This window comes from Macaca nemestrina, chromosome 3, assembly GCF_043159975.1.
Source record: "Macaca nemestrina isolate mMacNem1 chromosome 3, mMacNem.hap1, whole genome shotgun sequence".
Taxonomy (NCBI): domain Eukaryota; kingdom Metazoa; phylum Chordata; class Mammalia; order Primates; family Cercopithecidae; genus Macaca; species Macaca nemestrina.
The window spans coordinates 140,626,524-140,644,450 of NC_092127.1; the positions used below are offsets into that span (position 1 = coordinate 140,626,524).

The following is a 17,927-nucleotide window of genomic DNA, read 5'->3' on the forward strand; positions in this document are numbered from 1 at the left end:
GCCAACTATCGCAAGAACAGAAAACCAAATACTGCAGGTTCTCACTCGTAGATGGGAATTGAACAGTGAGATCACTTGGACACAGGAAGGGGAACATCACACACCGGGTCCTATTGTGGGGGGGGGGAGGGGGAGGGGGAGGGATAGCATTAGGAGATATACCTAATGTAAATGACGAGTTAATGGGTGCAGCACACCAACATGGCACATGTATACATATGTAACAAACCTGCACGTTGTGCACATGTACCCTAGAACTTAAAGTATAATAAAAAAAAAAAAAAAGAAAAAACAATTTCCTTTGTTCAAAGAGCCAAGTGAAGCCATCCAATTGTTTTAAGGACATGATGAAATTTTCATTTTAAAATGATCCCTCTTACTAATAGGTGGAAAAGAAATGGAGAGGGCCAAGTGTAGAAGACAGAACAGTTTAGAGGCTGTTGCAGTAATCCAAATGGTAGGTGTTGGTGGCCTGGACTGTGATGGTTGTAGCAGAAAGGCAAGAATAGATAGATACAATTCCCTAGGGAGAGTGAGGATTATAGAGTCAGGTGAGAAGGCAGTTTAGGACTGACCCCAAGGGAACTCTAACCTTTCACTATCAATTAAAAGAGAATAAGGAGGGGGAGTTGTTTCTATCTCATCGCCACGGGGTGGGAGAGATTTTGAGAATGAGTGCTGGATCAGGGAGGCTCAGTAGTTCAGGAAGTTCTGAGGGTCATTTTCTCTGAAGTAGCAAGTGAGGTTATATGCTAAGAATGAGAGGAAGAGAAATGTATTAATAAAGGAGATAAAATAATACACTTAGACAAATCGACTACAAAAGGATGGAAAATACAGATATCATGATCTAACTGTGCTGCTTAAATAGTGGTATTTAGTTTCTTTTGGTCTATAGCGTTTGATTTCTGTTGAAAATTGTAATTTCTGGTTGTTGTGACGGATAGTAGTAGTTTTGCTTGCTTGCTTTTTGTTGTTTGGTTTTTTTTTTTCTTTTTGAGACAAGAGTTTTGCTCTTGTTGCCCAGGCTGGAGTGCAATGGTGCAGCTCACTGCAACCTCCGCCACCCAGGTTCAGGCGATTCTTGTGCCTCAACCTCTCAAGTAGCTGGGATTACAGGCATGCACCAGCACCCTTGGCTAATTTTTTTTTGCATTTTTAGTAGAGACGGAGTTTCATCATCTTGGTCAGGCTGGTCCCAAACTCCTGACCTCAGGTGATCCACCCGCCTCAGCTTCCCAAAGTGCTGGGATTACAGGTGTGAGCCACTGCACCCAACCTGTTTTGTATTTTTGAGACAGGGTACCTGTCACCCAGGCTGGAGTGGAGTAGTGAGATCAGAACTCACTGCAGCCTCAACTTTCCTGGCTCAGGTGATCTGCCACCTCAAGCAATCCTCCCACCTCAGCTTCCTGAGTAGCTGGGACGACAACCGTGCACCACCACACCTGGCTAATTTTTAAATTTTTTATAGTGACGAGGTTCCACTCTATTGCCCAGGCTGGGCTCAAGCTCCTCGGCTCAAGGGTTCCTCCTGCCTTGGCCTCCCAAAGTGCTGGGATTACAAACATGAGCCACCATAACTGTCCTTGATTTTTTAAAATAGCAGATTGCAATTGATATATTCAAGGTATTTTTTTGTTTCCCCAAGATAATTATTATTTTGGGATCTTCCAAGGTTGTTAGGTTCTTGTTTAGTACAACTAGAATTGTTTGAAAGTGTTTGCCAAGCTTTGAATGGATGATTGCTTGTTCCTTCATTTACCATATGTGATTTTTCAAGATAACTGGCTTCTTCAAAAATGTGGAGCATCTTTTAGACTGTTGTATAACAGTCTAGCCTGCTTAATTTGAGATTCTCGAGGACAGGAACTGGACCTGTTAGTCTGTTTCAGTTTTTCTTCCTAGCCATTGTAGCCCTTTGTGGCTTTGCTGCAAAGAATTCTCAGTGGCAGATAGGTCTCCTACACTGCTTCAGGTGTCACTCCTGTATGTTCACAGAATTCACAGTTTTGGTGGTTATCTTGTACTTCAGCTTGGAAGATTAGAGATGAAATTGGCATATAGCTTTAATGACATTTGAGCTGATATAAAAAGGAGTAGGCTGGGCGTAGTGGCTCATGCCTATAATCCCAGCACTTTGGGAGGCCATGGCTGGAGGAACCCTTGAGCTCAGGAGTTTGAGACCAGCCTGGGCAATAGGGTGGGACCCAGTCTCTACAAAAAACTCAAAAATTAGCTGGGCTTGTGATACACACCTGTAGTCCTGGCTACCCAGCAGGCTGAGGCGGGAGGATTGCTTGAGCCGTAAAGGTCAAGGCTGCAGTGAGCTGTGATCATGTCACTGGACTGTAGCCTGGGTGAAGGAGCAATACCCTGTCTGAAAAAGAAAAAGAGGAGTAGGCCTTGGAAAGATTTGGAGATGGTGCATCCCAGACAAATATAGCAATAAATGCAAAAATACTATATTGGCACGAGTGTGTGGAAACAAGTGATCTTTTCATTGCTGGTGGGAAATGTATATAGTACTGTTACTAAATGAGCAGTATTTATCAAAATTACAAATGTTTATATCCTTTGTCAGCAAATTCACCTCTAGAAATTCTATAAATATACTTGTGCAAAATGATGTTTGTATAAGGTTATTTACTTTGCACTGTTTGTAATAGTAAAACATTACAAATGACCTAATGGTTGGTCACTGATTAAGTAAATTATATAGCCACACAGTGGAGTACTTTGCAACCTTAAAAGATAAAATCTTTTTTTTTTTTTTTTTTTGAGACAGATTTTCACTGTCCCTCAGGCTGGAATGCAGTGGGGCAACCACAGCTCAGCTCACTGTAGCCTCAACCTCCTGGGCTCAGGTGATCCTCCCACCTCCATCTCCCAAGTAGCTGGGCCTGCAGGTGTGTGCCACCACCATGCCTGGCTAATTTTTTGTATTTTTTTTTTTTTTTTTTTTTTGAGACAGAGTTTCACTCAGGCTGGAGTGCAATAGTGTGATCTCAGCTCACTGCAATCTCTGCCTCCTGGGTTCAAGCAATTCTCCTGCCTCAGCCTCCTGAGTAGCCACCACGCCCAGCTAATATTGTATTTTTAGTAGAGACGGGGTTTCTCCATGTTGGTCAGGCTGGTCTCAAACTCTGAGTTCAGGTGATCTGCCTGCCTTGGCCTCCCAAAGAGCTGGGATTACAGGTATGCGCCACCACGCCCGGCCCAATTTTTTGTATTTTTTTTTTTTTAGAGACAGGGTTTTACCATGTTGCCCTGGCTGGTCTCAAATTCCTGGAGTCAAGAGATTTGCCCACGTTGACCTCCCAAAGCGCTGGGATTCCAGGCATGAGCCACCACACTCGGCAATAAAATCTTTATAAACTGATATGAAATGATCTCTCAAATATATGCATGTACACACAGCTTTATGAAAGGCACACATAAAATCTCATCTACATCTCATGTATATATGTGTGTATGTTTGTGAAAATAGGCTGTAATACCTTTAGGTGAAAAAGCAAGATGGAGTAGTGATTAGAGTATGCTACCATTTTATAAGAGGAGGAAAATATATTGGTACCTATATGTTAATATATGTATCTAATGTTTCTAAAAAGATACATAAGGTATTGCTAACATGGGAGAGAAGCTGGGGGCCAGGTATAGGAGGAAGACTTTACTTTTGTAATCTTTAAATAAAAACATATTTGTAGTATTTACACATGCAAAAAAAATAGGTAAGATATAAAGAATAATAATAGCTTGAAATTCTAAATACTCGCTATTAAGCTTTAAAAAAAATAGAACATTACCAATACCTTCAAAGACCTGTGTACCTTTTTCTTATTTCTCACAGCTCAAATGCCCCACTTTGTTCTTATTTTCAGAAGTACTTGGGCAACTGTGTTAATGTCTTATCTATTGTAAAAATGAATAAATAAATTATTTAAGAAATTTCAGGATACATATACATATTCGCTAATAATAGAGCTAACATACTCTGATGAATATGAAATTGATTAAGTTAAAAATAAATGAAAACCCCAGAGCCTTGAGAGGCTGAGGAGGGAGGCCCACTTGAACCCAGGAGTTCAAGGTTATAGTGAGCTATGTTCATGCCAATGTACTCCAGCCTGGGTGACAGAATGAAACCCTGTCTTTAAAAGAAAAAAAAAAAGATAACACAGTTCAAATATTAGATGTATTTACCTGCTTTTAGTTTTAAGAACTGTGGTTTCTATTACACTTTTTTTTTTTTTTTTTTTTGAGATGGAGTATCGCTCTGTCGCCCAGGCTGAAGTGCAGTGGCACGATATTGGCTCACTGCAACCTCTGCCTCCTGGGTTCAAACGATTCTCCTGCCTCAGCCTCCCAAGTAGCTGGGACTGCCGGCTAATCATTTGTATTTTTAGTAGAGATGGAGTTTCACCGTGTTAGCAAGGATGGTCTTGATCTCCTAACCGCGTGGTCCACCCGCCTCAGCCTCCTAAAGTGCTGGGATTACAGGCATGAGCCACCGTGCCTGGCTACTATTATACTTTTAAAAGAAGGATTAAGAATCACAAAATATTGAATGTTTTCATTTTTAAAATACTGATTTTTAAAATTAAAAAATTATGAATATAATTATTGTTTAATGTTAATATTTTATGTGTTTTTCCTTTCAAGCCTTGATACATCATCAAAGGCATAGCCTTTCCAAGATGGTTTATCAGACATCAGTTTGTTCTTGTTCTGTAAACATTCAAGTGCCCAACAGACATTTTGCTGCTGCTACAAAGTAAGTATTTTTTTTAGTTATTATTTCATTTGTTATTTAATTTTTTTTAAAAAGCATGTTTAGTTCCATAAAGATTTACGAGGACATATAGTCGTAAAAGTTTATTATTTCTGCTTTGTCAACCTTATAGTCCTGAAGGAAAGATAAGACATAATAATACTTAACATTTATTGAACACTGATGTTCAATAACTAACTTATTCCCAACAGCAACCTTATGAGGAAGCTATTGTTATTATGCACATTTTACAGAGAAGAAAATCGAGGCACTGGTAGGTTATATAACTAGCCCAAGGTCAGAGAGCTACTAAATTTTAGAGCTAGGATTTGAATCCATGGAGTTTATTCCAGAACCAAAGCTTTTTCCTGTATGCTTTCACTGCCTTTTTAGAACAGAACCCACTGTCTGTTGCAATTAATGAATTTTAGTTAAGGTGTTCTCTCTGTGTCTGTTTCTTTCTGTTCTTTAAATTACATTTTTTCCTTTTAGGCACTTTTTATACATCATGTATTAGAGGATTATCCGTACTATGATTACATAGTAAGATTTCAGATTTGCGTAGTATATATATTGGGTATAAATTTATATTATTTTGACTTGGCACGGTGGCTCACATCTATAATCCCAGCACTTTGGTAGGCCAAGGCAGGCAGATCACTTGAGCTCAGGAGTTCGAGACCAGCCTAGCCAACATGGTGAAACCCCGTCTCTACTAAAAATACAAAATTAACAGGCACTGTGGCTCACGCCTGTAATCCCGGCACTTTGGGAGGCCGAGGCGGGTGGATCACAAGGTTGGGAATTCAAGACCAGCCAGGCCAAGATGGTGAAACCCTATCTCTGCTGAAACTACAAAAATTGGCCAGGTGAGTTGGCAGGCACCTGTAATCCCAGCTACTCGGGAGGCTGAGGTGGGAGAATCGCTTGAACCTAGGCAGCAGAGGTTGCGGTGAGCCGAGATCGCACCACTGTGCTCCAGCCTGGGCGACAGAGTGAGACTCCATCTCAAAACAAAAAACAAAAAACAAAATTAGCTGCACATAGGGTGTGTGCCTGTAATCCCTGCTACTTGGGAGGCTGAGATAGGAGAATCACTTGAACCTGGGAGGCAGAGGTTGTAGTGAGCTGAGATCGCACTACCGCACTCTAGTCTGGGCAACAGAGGAGACTCTGTCTCAGAAATAAAATAAGATAAGATATATGTAAAGGAATGAAATGTGTTCTCTCAACTTTGTATTTCCAAGAGCAGGAACTGGTTTCTTTACAAAAAGCTCTAGATAATAATAGTTAAAATTTATAGAATGCTTCCTTTGTGCTAGGCACTATACAGAGCACATAGCATATATTCATTTAAATTTCACAACACCCTGTGAAGCGTAGATACTATTGTGTTTCACGGATGAAGGAATGGAAGCCCAGAGCTTAAGTAATACGTTGAAAGTTACACAACTGGAATGTGTTTGAGGAAGGATTTCTGCCTAAATTTTCTGACTTTAGAACTATCACACTCTTCATGATTAGTATATAATAATAGAATCATTGGCTCTGGAGGATAGGGTCTGCAAAGCAAATAGAGTTCCATGTACAAAGATCTTACTTTATGATGAAATTTGTTAGAATACAGTCCTTAGGTTATGGGATACCCAAAATGAAAACTAAAGGGTGGAAAGTTTTTGCTGACTGTAAATTTTTGCTTAATATATTCTTATTTCTGTAAACTTAATTTAATATCAGGCAACTGTGCCTCAGTTGCCTCTTATTTAGCATATTTTGTTGATCATCTGCCGTAGGCCTGGCACTGTGCAAAGTGATGATATGAAGATGAACAAGGCACACATTCCGTTTCTCTGTCTTTGAGATTTTCACAGTGAACTGACAGCAACATAAACAATTGCTTTTTGTTTTAAATGAATTAATTAAAATGAGTTAGTTAACTCTCTGAGTAGATAAAAGATGATTCATGGTAAAAGATAGAAGATATTCATGGTAAGCATAGTATGTATGAAAAGTTGGTCGTCTTCCCACCCCGTCCTTTAGCCATTTGTAATGGTCTGTGCATATATAAGTACATGAATATATTATTTGTTTTTTACATAAATGGTAGTGTACTATACACCCTGTTTTGCATATTGCCTGCTTTTTTTTTTTTTTTTTTTTGAGACGGATTCTCACATTGTTGCCTGGGCTGGAGTGCAGTGGTGCGATCTTGGCTGACCGCAACCTCCACCTCCCGGGTTCAAGCGATTCTCCTGCCTCAGCCTCCTAAGTAGCTGGGATTATAGGCGCCTGCCACCACGCCAAGCTAAGTTTTTGTCCTTTTAGTAGAGACGGGGTTTCACTCTGTTGGCCAGGCTGGTCTCAAACTCCTGACCTCGTGATCCACCTGCCTTGGCCTCCCAAAGTGCTAGGATTACAGGTGTGAGCCATCGCACCCGGGCCTCCTGCATTTAAGTTAGCAATATATCATGGAAATAGTTTCATGTGGAGCTGTCTAGTCATTTTAACTGCATTTCATTGTGTGAAATGTGGTAGTGCATAATTTATGTAACTATTCCCCTATTGATGCACATTTTTCTTTCCAATCTTTTTCTATTACAAGTGATTATGCAAGTGAATAATCATGCATATAGATCTTGTCAAATATAATGAATATGTCTGTAGCATTAACTCTGAGAAATAGAATCGTTGGGTCAAAAGATGTGTGTATTTATAATTTTGATAGGTAATACCAAATTGCCTTCATAGAAATCTTGCCAGTATTTTTACCAGCAAGTATTATTGGACTGCCAATTTTCCCATGTATAGTATAGTCAAATTTTTTTATCTTTGACAATTTGATAGGTAATAAATAGCATCATTATATTTATATTTCTTTTATTATTAATGAGGTTGTATACCTCTTCATATGTTTAAGAGCCACATTTTTTTTTTTTTTTTTTTTTTGAGATGAAGTTTTGCTCTTGTCACCCAGGCTGGAGTGCAGTGGTGCAATCTCGGCTCATCGCAACCTCTGCCTCCCAGGTTCAAGCGATTCTCCTGCCTCAGCCTCCCTAGTAGCTGGGATTATAGGCATGTGCCACAAGGCCCGGCTAATTTTTTTCTTTGTGTTTTTAGTAGAGATGGGGTTTCACCATGTTGATCAGGCTGGTCTTGAACTCCTGACCTCAGGTGATCTGCCTGCCTTGGACTCCCAGAGTGCTGGGATTACAGGCGTGAGCCACCGCACCTGGCCCATTTATATTTTCTTTACTGTGAATTTTCTGTTCATGTCCTATTCTAATTTTTTGTTGTTATTGATATGTAGAAGCTTCTCTAAATATTGTTATATACAAATATGATACTCATATGTTATGAACTAACATGTCTGTGATATAACTTGCGATTAGTATGACTGTTTTAACTGTCATATTAGAGGATTGGATCAAGTACCGTGTGATCACAGATGAAATGTCAATTCTATACAGGAAAGAGTAGGGCAAGAAGTATTTGATCTAGGTCTTGAAAGATAGAATTTTGCAGGGGGCAGAGTGCGGTGGCCCAGCACTTTGGGAAGCCGAGGCGGGTGGACCACTTGAGGTCAGAGGTTTAAGACAGCTTGGTGAAACCCTATCTCTACTAAAAGTATCAAAAAATTAGCTGGGCTTGGTGGCGCATGCCTGTAGTCCTGGCTACTCAAGAGACTGAGGCACAAGCATCGCTTCAACCTGGGAGGCGGAGGTTGCAGTGAGCCAAGATCGCACCACTGCCCTCCAGCCTGGGCAACAAATTGAGACTCTGTCTTAAAAAAAAAAAAAGGAATTTTGCAGGGGAATTGGTTGAAAGGTATTTTGATAGTGCAGAGACAGGAAAGTGAGTGATACAGATAAAAACATAACTGATTTGGTTTGAAAATAAGATGAATAGGGAGGTAACAGAAATGTAGCAAGAAAGGAGGCTTCCTTTGAGTGTGAATAGTGCCTGGCTTCTTTTTGTTGTTAAGTTGCTGGAGTACCGCTTGTACCAGTTTACATCTCCACTTAATAATTAGTGAGGAGTACATGCCTAACAACCTTGGATCCCATCAATCTTCATTTGTGTTTCTTCACTGTATTTCTTTTTTTTTTGAGATGGAGTCTGCTCTGTTGCCCAGGCTAGAGTGCAGTGGCATGATCTCGGCTCATTGCAGCCTTCACTTCCCAGGTCCAGGCGATTCTCCTGCCTCAGCCTCCCGAGTAGCTGGAATTACAGGTGTGCACCACCACACCTTGCTAATTTTTGTGGTTTTAGCAGAGATGGGGTTTCACCATGTTGACCAGGCTGGTCTCGAACTCCTGACCTCAAGTGATCTGCCCGCCTTGGCCTCCCAAAGTGCTGGGATTATAGGTGTGAGCCACCAAGCCCAGCCTCTTTACTGTATTTCTGGCTTATGCCTTTTGCCTCTTTTTCTGTTGGGCTTCGTCTTTTTCTCTCTTCTCTGTAAACATAGTTGTTTATTAGGGATACTAATTATTTCAAGACTATTGTATCTTTAAATGTTTTCCTTTATACCTTAGAAATGTTTCATTTTGTCTACCCCAAGTTCTATTCCAGTATGGTTTTAAATGTGCTCTTCAAAAACCTAGAAAGCATAGAACAAGAAACATGCCTACTCTTAAAAAACCATGAAAATTTATAAGCAGATGGTTTTTTGCATGTCTGACAATAAAAGTTACTTAGTAGTTTGATGAGAATCATAGTATTCATAATTTTAGTTGTAGCTTTATTGTTTCATGTACTGACTCTATAATATACTAAAAAATGTTTTTTTTTTTTTCGTGGCTAGATTTTGTTTTTTATCAGGATCTGAATGGAGTAGAGGGGTATTTGCTAGCTTCTCTTGCCTCTGTCCTTCTGGCTCTCCCCTCTCCCCTGTGTGTGTGCAAGCATATATCCTCTATTTGCCAGTAGCAGATCCTGATTTTTAAAAAGGCCACTAGGTTGAGTCTGGTTTTGTTTCTTTCTTGACAGTGGGTTTTTTTCTTTTTCTTTTCTTTCTTTCTTTTTTTTTTTTTTTTTGAGGGGAGTTTTGCTCTTTTTGCCCAGGCTGGAATGCAATGGCGTGATCTTGGCTCACTGCAATGTCTGCCTCCCGGGTTCAAGCGATTCTCCTGCCTCAGCCTCCCGAGTAAGTGGGATTACAGGCGTGCACCACCACGCCCAGCTAATTTTTGTAGAGATGGGGTTTTACCCTGTTGGCCAGGCTGGTCTCGAACTCCTGACCTCAGGTGATCCGCTTGCCTTGGCCTCCCAAAGTGCTGGGATTACAGGCATGAGCCACCGCACCTGGCCTGACAATGGGTTTTTTTCTTGCTTATGTCAGAGGTCTGAATGCCAGATATGTCGTGTAGGGACTGAAGTAAATAATATTTACGCCTGCAAACAGGCATGCCCCTTCATCTGTCAGAGCATTGGGTCAATCTCGTCAGAAGCTGAGCTAGGTTTTGGTTTTGTTGTTGCCATGGTTACCAGCTTCAAATTTATATAGTTTCCTTGTTCTTAGGGTGGGGGCTGGGTTGCTGGAGGGTTTTTCTCAACCGTTCCTGTTCCATGCTCAGTTTTCTGCATTCCCTGTGCAGCTGTGCCTCAGTGGCGGGGATGGGGTGGGGTGGGGTGGGTCACTCTTTTGCCCCCTTCCCTAGCAGTGGACTTCTATTCCTGGTGATGGGTAGTGGGAGGGAATTTTTTTTTTCTTTTTATAGTAAATCTAGCCCTACTCTTAAGTAGGCCCAGTGCAGCTGGACCTTGGGGTTGGGGTTTTCTCAGCATTTCTGTTCCTTCTCTTCGTGGCACGACTAATCTGTTGCATGTCTTATGGGGAAGTTTCTTAACCATTCTCTAGCTGGATTGGTACAGGATACTGGGCTCAGGACTATTTCCTGCCCTGCTCCCAGTGGGTAGAAGTGTTGTAGGTTTTTATCTTTCTCCCTTCCACCGTGAGACACAGTGCATATTTACCTGTGCCTTTTCCTGTGTGCCTGCAACCCTCGGGGGGTGGGGGTGGGGGCACGCTTCTAATCTTCTGCTTTGCTCCAGTCTTTCCTGGGACCACCTGGTGGGAGGTATGTGGAAAATGGCCTGTGAATTGAGTGTGAACTCCCTGTATGCCTGGGTCTCCCAAGAGGTTTATACTGTCACACTAGTCCTAAAATTTTAGCTGATTGTTTCTTACCTGCTTGCCTTTTGTGCTCTGGCACAAGAGAGACTGTGGTGGGAACTGGAATGTGGGACTGACTCTGCTTGGATTTCAGGTTATTTGCATTCAGTCTCACTCTGTCATGGTTTCAAGAAAAGTTGTGATTTTTATCAAGCTCTTTCTCATTGTTAATGGTCTTTCCAGCTTTTACATTTTAAGTGGAAACAGAACTTCTGCATTTAGTTTAAAAGGTAATGAGTAAACCAGCATCAGAGATGTTAGTGCATTTATTTATGTGATTATACTAAGAAATAAGAATTCCAAGTATTTCCATTCCATTAATATGCCTTAGGCATTTTCTCTTTAGTTCTGTTTAGTTCATTTTAGTTTGACAGAGGTTGTACGAATTTCCCCCCACTAATGTCTCAATGTAAAGGATTCTTCAGCCTTGGAAAGACTTGGATGGGTCTGTTGGGGTTACAGATTTTCAAAGGCCTTAAAGTGAACTTTATTATATCTCTGATTTTTAAAAATCTTATTTTAGGCCCAGCACTTTGGGAGGCCGAGGTGAGCAGATCACAAGGTCTGGGGTTCGAGACCATCCTGGCCAACGTGGTGAAACCCTGTCTCTACTAAAAATAGAAAAACTGAGCTGGGTGTGGTGGCAGGCACCTGTAGTCCCAGCTACTTGGGAGGCTGAGGCAGGAGAAATGCTCTAACCCGGGAAGTGGACGTCACAGTGAGCCCAGATGGCACCACTGCACTCCAGCCTGGCAACAGAACGAGACTCCATCTTAAAAAAAAAAAAATCATATTTTATGGGCATAACCGTGGAATTTCATGTTTTTGGAGTTAGGAGACAGATGAGGCAGGGAAAAAGTTATTGCTTGTGTGCAGTCTCTTATTACTCTTTTAATCTGTGTGGTTTAGTTACCTAGGTAACTACAGCTAAGTTCTATTCTCTTTGATTCAGACTGCCAGGTGTTTGTCCTCTACCTTCCCAAAAACCTTTCTAGTAGGATTTATTGTATTCTCTGAGAATCACAGTATTTAAGTGTTCCTGATAGAGCTTTATATAATTGCATGAACAAAAAAGTTCTTCTGAATGTGATTCTTACGAATAAAGATAGCTACATTTTGGAAGGCCATGGAAAACAGGCGACAGGTCTGTTAGATTATTGTGGAAGGAATTTGTTAAATTGCAGTTCTTTTTTTAAGAATGCATTTTTCCTGAGAGTCCTATTTGATCAATGTTACAATGTTACACTTTTTTTGTGTTTACAAATATTTTCACTTAACCACTTTAAATATTTTGTGAAACAAGGTCCAAAGTATAAATAAATTGCAATATACCCAACTCAGTCTCTTTATGCAGCAGACTTTCATTGAGTTTTGCAAATACTTATTAATTTAAAAAGTCATATTTCAGCCTTGGGGAATATCAGATTAATTGTAAATTAAATGTATAGGTTCAACTATGAATGAAAATTTAGTGGCGAATTCTGCATTTATGTAAAGTAAGCCTGGAGGCTACAGCTAGAACATTTTGTTTATTTTAAATAGGAGAATTTATTCCTAAAACAGGCTCTCCAAAATCCTTCTGTTGGCTTCTCTGCTGCTTTGCTAAATATAAAGTAAAAATATGGTTTCTCCAGTTTGGAAGGTTTCAGGATTTTGTGGAGTACTTCCAAGGTAGCTCTTGAGATGTGTTGTATCCATTTACTTGGGCACTTGCTTAGACTTGTCATCAGTCCAGAAGGACACCTGTGCCCCATTACAAATAAGCATTGTCATTATCTAATATTCTGTTGAATTGCTCATTAGCTGGGAGGGTACTATTATTAGTGGTGTTAGTAAGGATTTATTGAGTACTAAAAGTGAGAATGGAATTATACGTTGAATTGGTTTTTGAGGTCTTTTTTAAAAAAGTTGTTTTATTGTCATCCATTTCTTTCACATCAATTTTATAGGACCTCATATTCATTTTCTTCCATAACAAATTACCATCTCTGCCACAACAAATTACCAGAAACTTTGAGGCTTAAAACTACACAAGTTTTTCACTTCACAGTTCAGTAGGTGAGCAGTCTGGCATGGATCTCACTGGGCTAAAGTCAAGGTGTTGGCAGTTTTTTTTTCTGGAGCCTCTAGGGGATAATCCATTTCCTTGCAATCCCCAGCTTCAAGAGGCCACCCACATTCTTTAACTTATGGCCCTCATCATCCTTCATCTTCAGCAATGGTTGGTTGCTTGAATTTCTCTGGTGTCATTTTCCCATCTCTGTGTGATGCAGTTGGGAAAGGGAAAAGACTCTCACTTTTAAGAACTCATGTGATTAGATTGGACCCACATAGATAATCTAGGATAACTCTCCATCTCAAGGTCTTTAACCTTATCCTGTCTGCAAGGTCGTGGTTTTTTGTTTTTGTTTTTGCTTTTTTTGCCATGTAAGGTAATATATTTACAAGATTTGGGAATTAGGATATGGGTCTCTTTGAGGCATTATTATTCTGACTACCACAGAACCCGAACATCTTTCCAGAATACTATTACACTAATTTAAAACTTTTATGGTTAGAAGAGTATAGGCATGATTTGAATTAATGCTGAGAAATTTCTTCAAACTCTTATCTGCCATTACCTGTTGAATATATTTTCTTAGATATTTTGTAAGCACCTTGTTAGCTTTTGCTATGTAACAAACCAGTTATTTATCATTGCCCACATATCTATGGGTCAGCTGACATAGGCTGGGTTTGATGGATGTCTCTGATGACCTTGGCTGGACTTGCAGTGCATCTGTAAGTTTGCAGGTCAGCTGAGAATTGTCTAATGTAGCCTGGGGCTCTGTGGAGGCAGCTCTGTTACACATGTTTCTCATCCTCCTACCTTTGAGCTAGCCTAGGCATGTTCTTCTAATGAAAATGGCAGAAATGCAAACATGAAAGTAGAAACATGTGAAACTTCTTTTGGCTTAAGCATAGAGCAGGGAAACTGTCATCTTTGCTTTATTCTGTCAGCCAAAAATAGTCACATGGCCAAATAAAGGGGCTGGGAAATATACTACTCCTCTTCAGTGGGAGGAACAGCAAAGTCATTTAGCAAGGGGCTTGAATGGAAAGGAGGTAAAGAATTGGGACCAATGATACAATTGACCCCATACTCAAACTTTGTATCCCCCAAACTGAACTAATCTCTGTGACTACCTCCTTCACCAGAAACCTGTTTTGCCTTCTTTATTTATGATCTTAGTTAATGATTCTATTCTATGCCTAGTCACCCAAGCCAGATACCTAGGAAGTATTTTGGAGTCTTCGTTTTCTCCTTTTCCCATCTTCAATATTTATTTGTTTATTTTTTTGAGACAGGGTCTCACTTTGTCACCTAGCTGGAATGCACTGGCATAATCATAGCTTACTGCAGTCTCAGACTCCTGAGCTCAAGTGATCCTTCCAAATCAGCCTCCTAAGTAGCTGGGACCACAGGTGTGTACCACCATGCCCAGCTAGTGTTTTTAGTTTGGTAGAGGCAGGGTCTTGCTATATTGCCCAGGCTGGTGTTGAACTCCTGGCCTCAAACAGTCCTCCTGCCTTGGCCTCCCAAGGTGCTGGAATTACAGGCGTGAGCCCTCGTGCTTGGCCCAGTATTTAGCTTGACAATTATTCTCTAATCTGCCATCTTTTCCAGTCTTATTACTGTTGCTACTCTGGTTCAGGTTCTCATATCTCTGAAAAGAAAGGGAGGGAACAGACTCTCAATTGTTTTCAATCCTACTTCCTTCAGATCTATCTCTTATGTTGCAGCCAGAATACTCTGCCTAAAATACAGATGTCACTCCTATTTAGTGACTTCTTATTACCTATAGAGGATGCCCCCTCTGCTGTCTTTTCTAATCTCATCTTGCACTCTTGCCTGCCTTCTCTTTTACCGTTTTAGTTCAGAAGTCAGCAAACTTTGGCGAGTGAGCCAATCTTGTTTACCGACTATATTTGCACTACAGTGGCAGCGTTGAGTCATTGCAGCAGAGAACATATGGCTTACAAAGCTAAAACGTTTACTCTCTGTCCTTTACAGAAAAAGTTTGCCAACCCTGCTCTAGTCATGTAGAACTTATAATAGCTTCCTTCTTACACTATTTTATTTTATGCCTCAGTACTTTTTATTATGTTGTTTCTTTACCTGACTCTTATTTTTTAAATAACAGCTTTATTAAGCTATAATATAATTACATATCATACAGTTCACCGACTTGAAGCGTGCAGTTCATTGCTTTTTAGTACGCTTACAGTTGTGCAGCCATCACTGTAATCAGTTTTAGAGCATTTTCATTGCTCTCCCAAAAAACCCCATGCCCGTGAGCATTCACTTCTTGTGCCCTAACCTCCTATTCTAGCACTAGACAGTCACCACATCTACTTTTCAGTCTCTTAGGTTTGCCCATTCTTGATATTTGGTGTAAATGGAATAATATGTGGGCTTTTGTGACTGGCTTCTTTCACTTAGCTTAATGTTTTTAGGGTTCATGCATGTTGTAGCATTGATCAGTATTTCATTCTTTTATTAATTGCTGATTAATGTTCTGTTATATGGACATATCACATTTTATGTATCCATTCATCAGTTGATAGATATTTGGGTTGTTTCTACTTTTTGGCTGTTATGAATAATGCTGCTAAGAGCATTTGTGTACTAGATTTTGTGTCATATGTTTTCACTTCTTTGGGTTGCTGACACTTCCTTATCCATTAAGAATTGACTTTGGGGTCATTTCCTCTATAACTTTTCCCTAGCCTCCTAGGCTGGATTGAATGTCTTTTCTGTCAGGCTCTGATGATGCTCTTGTATTACTACATAATATTGAAATGACCTATTAGTATGTCTCTCTGCTCTACTCTTCTGTAAGTTTCTGGAGAGCAGCGTCAGTGCCATAATTCAACTTATTCATAACTTCAGACATTAGAAAAGTTCACTTCATGTTTGTTGAATTAGAAAAACTGTAAAGCAATCTATGCTTTTGAATTAAAATATAATTCATCCTTTTTTTCTCTCGTGTTCATTGGCTTTTTAAAAAAAAGTCTCTTAGAATGTATATTGACCTAACTCAACTTTATTTTCTTTTAAGGTCTGCAAAGAAAACAAAAAATGTTGCTAAAGAAAAAACACCAGATGAGAAAAAAGATGAAATAGAAAAAATAAAAGCGTATCCCTATATGGAAGGCGAACCTGAGGATGATGTCTATTTAAAACGGTTATACCCGAGGCAGATATATGATGTGGAGAAAGCTGTTCACTTACTTAAGAAATTTCAAGTTCTTGACTTTACTGGTCCAAAGCAAAGTGTTTATCTTGATTTGACACTGGATATGACACAGGGAAGGAAGGTATGTAGAGTCTACGAAAATAAGTTTACTTGTGAACAGTGGCTCTATGAATTGGTGTTTCTTTATTTTATTTTATTTTATCTTATTTTATTTTATTGTTACTATTATTTTTGAGACAGCGTCTTGCTGTGTTGCCCAGGCTGGAGTGTGGTGGTATGATCTCAGCTTACTGCAGACTCCACCTCCCGGGCTCAGGTGATCCTGCCACCTCAGCTTCCTGAGTAGCTGGGACTACAGGTGTGTTCTACCATGCCAAGCTAATTTTTGTACTTTTAGTAGAGATGAGATTTCCCCATTTTGCCCAAGCTGGTTTTGAACTCTTGGGCTCAAGCACTCTGCCCTCCTTGGCTTCCCAAAGTGCTGGGATTACATGCATGAGCTACTGCGCCTGGCCTCTTAATTTTAAATATTACTGCCTCTCATAATTTTTCGAAAACTTCATGCTCTTTCTGTACTTTAGCATGAAAAATATGTTTGTTCATTTAAAAATTTTCCAAATATAAAATTTGTTGAAAACACTCTAGAGAGTTAACATAGATTTCCTGTTTCCCCTAAGAGTCACTAGTATAAATTTCAACAAAAGTAGTGTTAAAATTAATTGAGGTATCACTGTAACTTTGAAAAGTGACTTAAACTGTCTAGGTGACATGTTTCTTCTCTGTAAATGAGGGCTCTGAATTAGCTCAGTGTCCTTCAGATGTGTTCCTTGGGGTCCTGGTTTGAGACTTAAGTTTTCATAGGTGGGATTCCAAGCTCCTCACTCTTGCTTCAACCGAAGCTTCTCTGCTTTATTTGTTTATATACTGAAATTCAACAGAGTACTATTGATTATAAAACTCTAAATTAGAAGCAGGAAAGACACTAGCTTAATATTAAGAACTATTATATAGCCCTAAATCCCTAAATTTTATAAGCTTCTTGCTTAAGAGTTCTAATTTTTTTAGAAATGATTTTAATTTTTATTCTAAAGATGTCTCTTTTTTTGACAAACTAGAATGTGTAAGTTTTTAAATGTAATTTAACAAGCTCAACAACAGCAATGCTAGAGCACCTAGGAGGAGGCAATACAACGCAGTCTTAAGAGCACAGGCTCTGGAGTCCGCCTGCAGTACAGACCGGAAACCTGCTTCATTGCTTTTTGAGTTTGGGTTTCTTTACTTCATGACTTTGGGTTTAATGCTTAACCTCTTCAAATCTCAGTTTTTTCACCTCTTTCTAAAAGGGAATAAAAGGTCAAGGATTAAACGAGATAATACCTGTAAAGGACTTAGTATGTGCTTAATAATAATAGTCAACTTTTACTGAAAAATTTTCTGTATACCAGATACAATGCTAAATGTTTTGCATGTGTTTTCTCATTTAATTCTATAATAATCTCGTAAGAGGAAGTTGAGGCATAGAAAGTGAAATAACTTGCCAAAGGTCATAGAATAGGGGGCAAAGGTAAGATTTGAAGCAAGGCCTGTCTCATTTCTTTGTTCTCATTTATTAGAAACAGTTTATAATAGCCATGTTACAATTTTTTATTTTGTATCAGAGTGTTACTGTTCTTTTATTTTGAAAATTTTGTACTGTTCAAGATGATCACTTTCTCAGTCAACCATTAGTGTAGTTCAA

The 17,927-nt window shown here is 39.6% G+C and overlaps 1 protein-coding gene across 2 annotated transcripts in view; it reads left to right on the forward strand.

The window, feature by feature from the left end:
- LOC105477241 (mitochondrial ribosomal protein L1) overlaps positions 1-17,927 on the forward strand; it is a 93,350-nt gene that overhangs the window by 7,157 nt on the left and 68,266 nt on the right. For both annotated transcript variants that reach the window (XM_024791379.2, XM_011733644.2), the window contains exons 2-3: positions 4,666-4,777; positions 16,052-16,310. In XM_024791379.2, the coding sequence (XP_024647147.2) occupies positions 4,666-4,777; positions 16,052-16,310 (371 nt within the window). The remainder of the gene's footprint in view (positions 1-4,665; positions 4,778-16,051; positions 16,311-17,927) is intronic.